Source organism: Meleagris gallopavo, chromosome 1, assembly GCF_000146605.3.
Source record: "Meleagris gallopavo isolate NT-WF06-2002-E0010 breed Aviagen turkey brand Nicholas breeding stock chromosome 1, Turkey_5.1, whole genome shotgun sequence".
Classification (NCBI taxonomy): domain Eukaryota; kingdom Metazoa; phylum Chordata; class Aves; order Galliformes; family Phasianidae; genus Meleagris; species Meleagris gallopavo.
Genome location: NC_015011.2, coordinates 115,068,784 through 115,076,216, shown reverse-complemented (window position 1 = coordinate 115,076,216; position 7,433 = coordinate 115,068,784). Strand labels below are relative to the sequence as shown.

Genomic DNA, 7,433 nt, shown 5'->3' with positions numbered 1-7,433 from the left:
CAAGGGGTTGACACACAAACCGTCACGTGTAATGGATGGGAGCTGCTTCTATCCAGTAAAAGAGAAACATCAGCATTGTCCAGGTGGTGGCACTATTGATCCCCATCTAAAAGGAGTTTTCGTGCAATGCCTTTCAAACATGAAACACTTCTTTGAGTTTGCGAAGTTCTACATTTCTACAGTATCTGTGTGCAGAGTTAAAAAGAGGGAAATAAAAGTCTGGATTTTTTTCCCCATAGGTTTATTTAAATGGGTATAAAAATCAGCGTGGAGTCTCATGATTACATGAGCCTGGATAAATAGTGTATCACTAACTGTATAACTATGTAACAGTAGCTGTACAACAGTAGATGAGAAAATTCTGACTTAGCCTAGCCAATTAAAAATACATACATGTTATTATTAATAGGCAAGAGGTTGATTTTAAAGAAAAATACAATATTCTTAAACTAGAAATGAGCTGAGTATTCGTATGACTTGACTATAGGCATGTGAATAAGATGTCTTTGTTAAATCTGACTGCCTCAGGCCCTTTTGTCGCTGTGTAGAGAATATAGCTGCAATTGGATGTCTGTTGTTTTTTACATTTCAAGTTATTTCTGTCATTTCCCAGACAAGAACCAGTGAAGGAGAATATGAAGACAGCGAGAATGTAATTTATGAGTATGAACCAGATTATGAATGTGTAAGTCAACTTTCTTTTGTTTGATTGACTTTGAAAAGTTGTCTTGGGGATGCATGTTTTAGGATAGACTGAAATAATATGTGATGTTTGCAGTTGGGATTTGTTGACTTTATGTCATAACCTAAGACTGTGTATATATTGCTTAATTAAACTTCTTTTTTATACTATTTTAATGAAAAAGGGGAGTGTTGTATCTGAAGCTTCCTACATTGGAGATCAGCAGAAAACTCTCACGGAAGTCCTAAGTTATTGCCAGGTATCTCTCTCTTTTTTGTTGTTGTTGTTTTTTTTTTCCCTCTCTTTAATGACATTTAAACAATTTTAGTTAAATTTAATATTTGGTAACCTGAGCTTTCAGTCTTTCCAGTTGTCTACTGGAATTGTTAACTTTCACTTAACTATGGTATTTTCAATGAGACAGCAATCTGTTTCTTTGTACTCTGAGCTCTTCATACAACTGGCATGGATATTTTTCAAATCTTAAGCTTTAATACAAAATGATTGATTGTGAGGAGCTCTCCAGTAATGAGAAAGATCTGACTTTTGCCCATGCCCAGCTTTTGTAGGTACCAGGCTTGCCAGAACTGTCCCAGAATCTTGGTAGTTTTGTTTTGGGAAGTTTTTTTCATACTGGCTACTGAAGCAGTAGCTGATAAATTTGAATATCACTGTACTGAAAATTAAGGCCATCCCTTATTCAGGTGAGCACTTACCTGACTCTCAAGTCAAAGTACTCCATAGGGTGAAAGAGATTCACGTGACAGGCAACACTTTAGAGAGGACAATTGTGAGTGACTTGTAACTAAGCATCAATGTCCAGTAAATGTCCTTAGGTATATACATAATTAACAACGCTCTGAACCTGCTATTGACCTTTGTGGTCTCCAATTTGACTTTGAACCACAGATCATTCTACCTGTAGATCTGACTATTCAGCTGATTTCCAGTCTGCATCACTGAGCTTGTTTACAATGAACTTAGGAGGAATAGAATCCTTACTGAATACCAGGCAGCCAGTAATGTCCCGTCACCCATCAGGCTGGTCATTTCATTGCAGAAGTTGGCCAAGCATGGTGAAACAGTGGTGATTGATTAGTCCTGATTATCTTCTTGTCCTTTGTGTGCCTGGAAATGTTTTCCAGGATTTGCTACTCCAATACCTTCGCAGGGACTGATGTGTGAAGTGATGTTTACTTTCCTCCAGTCATTGAGCACTTCTTGTTGCCATGATTGTCAACATTATCAAGAGTGATCTTGCAGTGACATCCATGAGCTTTCTTTGCACTCAAAGGTGCATCCCATCAGGGTCTATGAACTTACAAATGTCCAGTTTGCTTAATTGTTCCCTGAACTGATCCTCTTGTACCAAGAAGATGTCTTCTTTCCCTTGTCTTTTCCCGGTCTCTGGAACTGGGGATTACTAAAAGCTGAGGCAAAGAAGACATTCAGTGCTTCCATCTTTTCCCTTCCCCATATAACAAGTTCCTCTGTTTCATTTAGCAGTGGACTCGCATTTTCCCTGGTCTTCCTTCTGTGACATGTGTGCTTCTACGAGCTCTTCTTCTTGTCTTTGACATTCTTGTCCAGATTCAATTCCATTTAGGAATTTAACTTTACAGACAGTACTGTTCTAAATGTATTTCCCATTACTCACGTAAAAATCAGTATTTCAGGGACTGCCTGTGAGCCTTTGAACTGTGTGCTTGCAAACTTATTATGAATTTAAATAGTGTATCATGACATTCATGACATCTCAGAAGCTTACTTTTGAGATTTGGTACTTTTGAGATTGTCTGTAATTTTGGGCTTCTCTCTACAAGAAAGACATTGAGGCCCTGGAGCATATCCAAAGAAGGGCAGTGAAGATGGGGAAGGGTCTGAAGCATAAGTCTTATTATGGGGAGTGGCTAAGCGAACTTTTCAGTCTGGAGATGAGGAGGCTCAAGGCAGACCTTGTCAATCTATACAGCTCCTGAAAGGAGGTTGTGGTGAAGTGGGAGTTGGCCAGTTCTCCCAGGTAACAGTGCTAGGACAAGAGGGAATGGCATCTGGTTGCACCAGCGGGGGTTCAGGTTGGGCATGAGGAACAATTTCTTCTCTGAAAGAGTGGTGAAGTATTGATTCCATGGAATGTTAGATAAAATAAAACATGACAGAAGCAGGAAGAACAACCTGTAAGTGCCAACCATGTTAGTGTAGCTGGAGTGGGCTTCTCTGAAAATTCTTTTTACTGTGATGTTTACCATTGCTATTTACATTTTCTGCGTAAATTGCTCTTTAATTTACTTACAGAGGGTATTTATCATCTGCTAATCTTGCCCCATTACAGGGAGAGAATTTTGCCTTTAACGGAACTCTCTTGATTTCTTCAGATATGAAATTGGGTTCTTGAGAAGCAATCCTGTTTTCACCTCTGCTTTTGTTATCAGGCCATGTATGATTCCATTCAGAAACTGGATAAAAAACTTGACCTGCTTCATCAAAAGGTCTCAGAAATGCAGCATACTTGTGCTAGGCCACTGTTACTCAAACCTGTGAGTATTACAGAACTGAGAAACTCAGATTTACCTTTAATTCTCTCGTTTCTTCTGATGCTTATTTAAAAAAAAATCCTCTTCTGTCACTAAGAAGAAAATTAGTAGCAAACTAGTAGGTGTGGATTCCATTTCAATTAATTTGACTTAGATTTCTTATTCTATGTCATTAATAATCTTCTGTGTTGTTACTGAGCACTGGTCACAGAACCGCCAGTGTCCTTCAAACTCAGGATAACGCCACAGGTGCTTTAAAATTCTGTTTGTATTGTAAAGAACAAGGAAGGAATTCTCTAGATTGTCTTATACTTGTGTATATTGATGTTACTGCTTTACCAAATAGTACCAGTAGTACTGCCTTGTTGGTTTCTGGAATTAGAGGAGAGTTTATGCCTCACAGAATCCAGACAGGCTGGTTCTATTAGCAAATTGATTTTTGGTCTCAACAGTGTGTTGTCATCTCCATTACATAATACAGAAGTATATTTTTGTAATAAAATGCCTTTCTTCAAAATTTTGTAGAAGACACGCTGCTGAGTGCACTATCCACTTTGTTCTTACATGGTTAATCCTCTGGTAACTTAAGAGGCAGAATATTAGTACTTGTGACTAAGTACACATACTCTTTAAAGGGAAAAGCAGGTAATTTTTGAAGAAGGTTATGAATTCTCTAGTGACCTTTCTTTTGTTGACAATATTGCAAAGCTTTTAATGTGACAGAGTGATTCTGATGTCAAAAAATATCAAGAGATCAGTAGGTTATTTGCATTAAGGTTGAGTAAAAGTGAAGCCAGTCTTGTGCGTGTTTGTAATTAATAAAGTATTACATTTTATTTAGGAAAGTGTTGTTGTTGTACCAGCTTGTACTGTACAGTCATCCAAACTTAGGGATTCATGGAACAAACTGTTGTTGTTAGCCACAATAAGCTGTCATGCATTTGCTCTTTAAAACCATCACGAATGCTTTCATTTTTTATAGCTGTATATTGTTACGTCTGCCATGTGTTAAGGATATAACTCAGGAGTTTCATGGTAAAGGTACTATGATTTATTAGTTGGAGAAATGGACAAACCTTCAGCAACGTCTTTATTCAGGTGATAGATTTTTAAAGGTTGCAAGGGTAGAATATGTTCAGACCTCTGATCTAACAATAAAAAAACCCAACGCATCTGTATTTGTTAACTCCTACTCATTGACTGATTTTTGAAATAGAATGAATGTCTTAGGGTGCATGTTTTTCATAATGAAAGGTCTCCAGATAACAGAAAGCTCAACCCATCTCTGTCCATTTTATTTATTATGGAGTCTGCAAACAGGGTCTGGATATTGAATGTCTTCAGCCAACGAACAAATGATGAAGAGACAGCTTGGACAGAAGATGACTGACAAGATAAATGTTTAGTGTCTGACTTAGAAATGAGAATAGAAGAGAAAAGAATAGTGTTGGTTTCATGACAAAGATGAGCTACGTTAGTGGAGAGTACTGGACTACTGTGACCAGTTCTGGGCTCCCTCAGTACAACATGCATGTGGACATGCTAGGAAAAGTCCAACACTGGGCCACAAAAATGATGAAGGGAGCAGACGCCTCTCCTATGAGAAGAGGCTGAGAGAGCTGGGAATGTTCACCCTGGACAAGAGAAGACATGGAGGGAATCTCATCTATGTTTATAAATTACTGAAGGCAGGATGCAAAGGTGATGAACCAGGCTCTTTTCAGTGGTACACAGTGACAGGACAAGAGGCAATGAGCATAAATGAAAATACCAGAGGGATTCTTTACTGTGTGTGGATGCTGACTCAGCCTGCCTAGAGAAGTTGTAGGGTCTCCTCCTTGGAGATCTTCAAAAGATGTCTGGATGTGGTCCTGGACAACCTGCTCTGGCTGTCCCTACTTGAGCACATGTTGGACCAGATGGACACGGATGTCCCTTCCAGCCTCATCCATTTTGTGATTCTGTGGCAGACTGTTGCCAATAGCATAATTATTCAACTGTGTTCTTCTTGGTTTGTGAAAGACCAGATGTATCTAATTTAACCTTTTTATTGTTTTCTGAATCAAATTTACAGAAACCAGTTGGATTTACATACAGAAGTTCCAGTCATTTGCCCCAAGGAAAAATAAAAGTACAAAAATCTATGGAAAGGGCTTCAAGTCTTCATCTCTCTTCACCGGGCCGAGGAAGGCATAACCCAGTCATAAGGGCTGCTTTACGAAATAGCCATGTTCAGGTGAATTCCACAACAAATAGCGTTCAACAGACTGTTGAACTTGAATCTCAGCAGCCTGTTCCTAGGCAGAGCCCTCCACTCCCCACCATAGTTTCTACACATTCCTTGCATTCACAGTTTACAGCAGCTGACAGCATCCCTGACCTTCTTCCACAACCAAATCTTTCAGCTACTGTTGAAAGTTCTGTCAACATTGCATCATCTTCAGCAGCATCATCAGTGATGCCAGCACCATCTGAAACAGGTTTGGGAAATGAAGCAGTGGTGGTGAACTACAGAAGTGCGTCTGGGAATGTAAACATTAGTAAAGAAGTGCCATCTTCATCAGTCTCCATACATCCAAGCTTTGGTGAGTTTTTTTGTAATAAATATGCAGGTGCGTGGGCTAAAAAATTGCTGCTAATGTAAAAAATTCTGCCTCAAGAAATCTATTTATCATTATTTAAGAAAAGTAAAGGAGTAAAACCAGCTGCTTTACAAGCGCTTTTATGATAGAATAGGGCTTAGAATTCTTGAATGTCTTAGGAATGTTTAATATGCTGAGGATCGATTTAAAAACCTTTGTGCAGCGTATATGCTGTTACATAGACTAAGACAAGCCTTTGTGTTATTTATAAGACTAAGTCCTTTTATTCTCTCTTAGTATTCTTGATGTAAACTATCTTTGACTTGCGTGTATTATGAGTAATACATCCATACTATGCGTGTTTCAAAAAACACAAAAGAGTCTGCCTGTAAAGTTGGGGCATATGCCTGCAAAGAAAGCAATATACCTGATTTGTGTGAAGGAAAAATCTGTTCTCTTCTTAAAGAATGTTTTTTATTTGTGGAAAATCTGTTCTTTCCTCCAGTGTTTGGTTTCTTTCAAAATAATATATTCCACAGAAAATGATGAATTCTTTACGTTATTGCATTATTATAAACAATATATTTTAAATATATTTTTAAGTGCATATATATATATATATATAGGAGGCTCAGGGGAGAGCTTATAAGAAGCTCAAGGGAGACCCTATTGCTCTCTACAAGTGCCTGAAAGGGAATTGTGGGGAGGTGTCTCCCAGATAACAGTGATGTGACAAGAGGAAATGGCCTCGAGTTGTATCACAGGAGATTCAGGTGAGATATTAGGAACAATTTCTTCTCAGAAACAGTGATGAGGCATTGGAACCTGCTGCCCAGGAAGGTGGTGGATTCACCATCCCTGGAGGTGTTTAAGGAAACGGTACAGGGGTACAAGTATACTCAGAGATGTGGTTTAGTGGGCAATATTGGTGGGAGGTAGATGGCTGGACCAGCTGATCATAGGGGTTTTTTCCAACCTTAGTGGTTCTATGATACATATATATTTACTTTTTAAAAATAATTTCTTTGGTTTTGTTTTACAAAAGAATATGTTGGTGACCCAGTGAGAAATGTGAAAGTTCTTGGAAACTATTTGATGAAAGCTCGGCAAAAGACTAAACCAAAGTATGCAGCGCGCTACTTAGTTCGTGTCTTGTTCCCCAAGGAATCTTTGTTGTGTAGCGTTATAGGAGTGAGTACACAAGGGTGGTGTTCACTGGATCCTAATAAAATGACTGCAATAAGAGGTATGATACCTTTCAAAATGCACAGATGTATGTTCTACTTGGTACTTAGAGATTTTCACTTTTACCTACTTCTATCACAAATTACTTAATGGTGAAAGAATGTATTCTTTTCTCTAGGATAGTCATAATCATTGTCCAGCAACTTCTCAACTACTGAACACTGTTGTGAATGTGCTGAACTCTGCTGTGTCTTTTGGTTTTTGAAAATCCTGCCTTGTGATCCTCAATGTTGATTTTTTTTTCAATACAGATAAAACAGTTCTGCTTTTTCTAGTTTCATTTACTTCATGTTCATCAATTATGCCAAGTGTTCTTAATTTTTTGTTACTACTTACTTTGCTTGTGTGACATTGATTTTGTGGGTGGGTTTGGTTGGTTGGTTGATTTGT

At 38.3% G+C, this 7,433-nt stretch overlaps 1 protein-coding gene across 2 annotated transcripts in view; it reads left to right on the top strand.

The window, feature by feature from the left end:
- LOC104914942 (sex comb on midleg-like protein 1) overlaps positions 1-7,276 on the top strand; it is a 16,422-nt gene extending 9,146 nt beyond the window's left edge. The window contains exons 2-6 of one of the 2 annotated variants that reach the window (XM_019621739.2): positions 614-685; positions 867-941; positions 3,115-3,219; positions 5,291-5,801; positions 6,844-7,276. In XM_019621739.2, coding sequence (XP_019477284.1) covers positions 3,118-3,219; positions 5,291-5,801; positions 6,844-7,133 — 903 coding nt within the window. In that variant the 5' untranslated portion in view covers positions 614-685; positions 867-941; positions 3,115-3,117 and the 3' untranslated portion in view covers positions 7,134-7,276. The remainder of the gene's footprint in view (positions 1-613; positions 686-866; positions 942-3,114; positions 3,220-5,290; positions 5,802-6,843) is intronic. The other variant, XM_031557209.1, reaches the window with a different exon arrangement.
- The last annotated feature ends 157 nt before the right edge of the window (positions 7,277-7,433 follow it).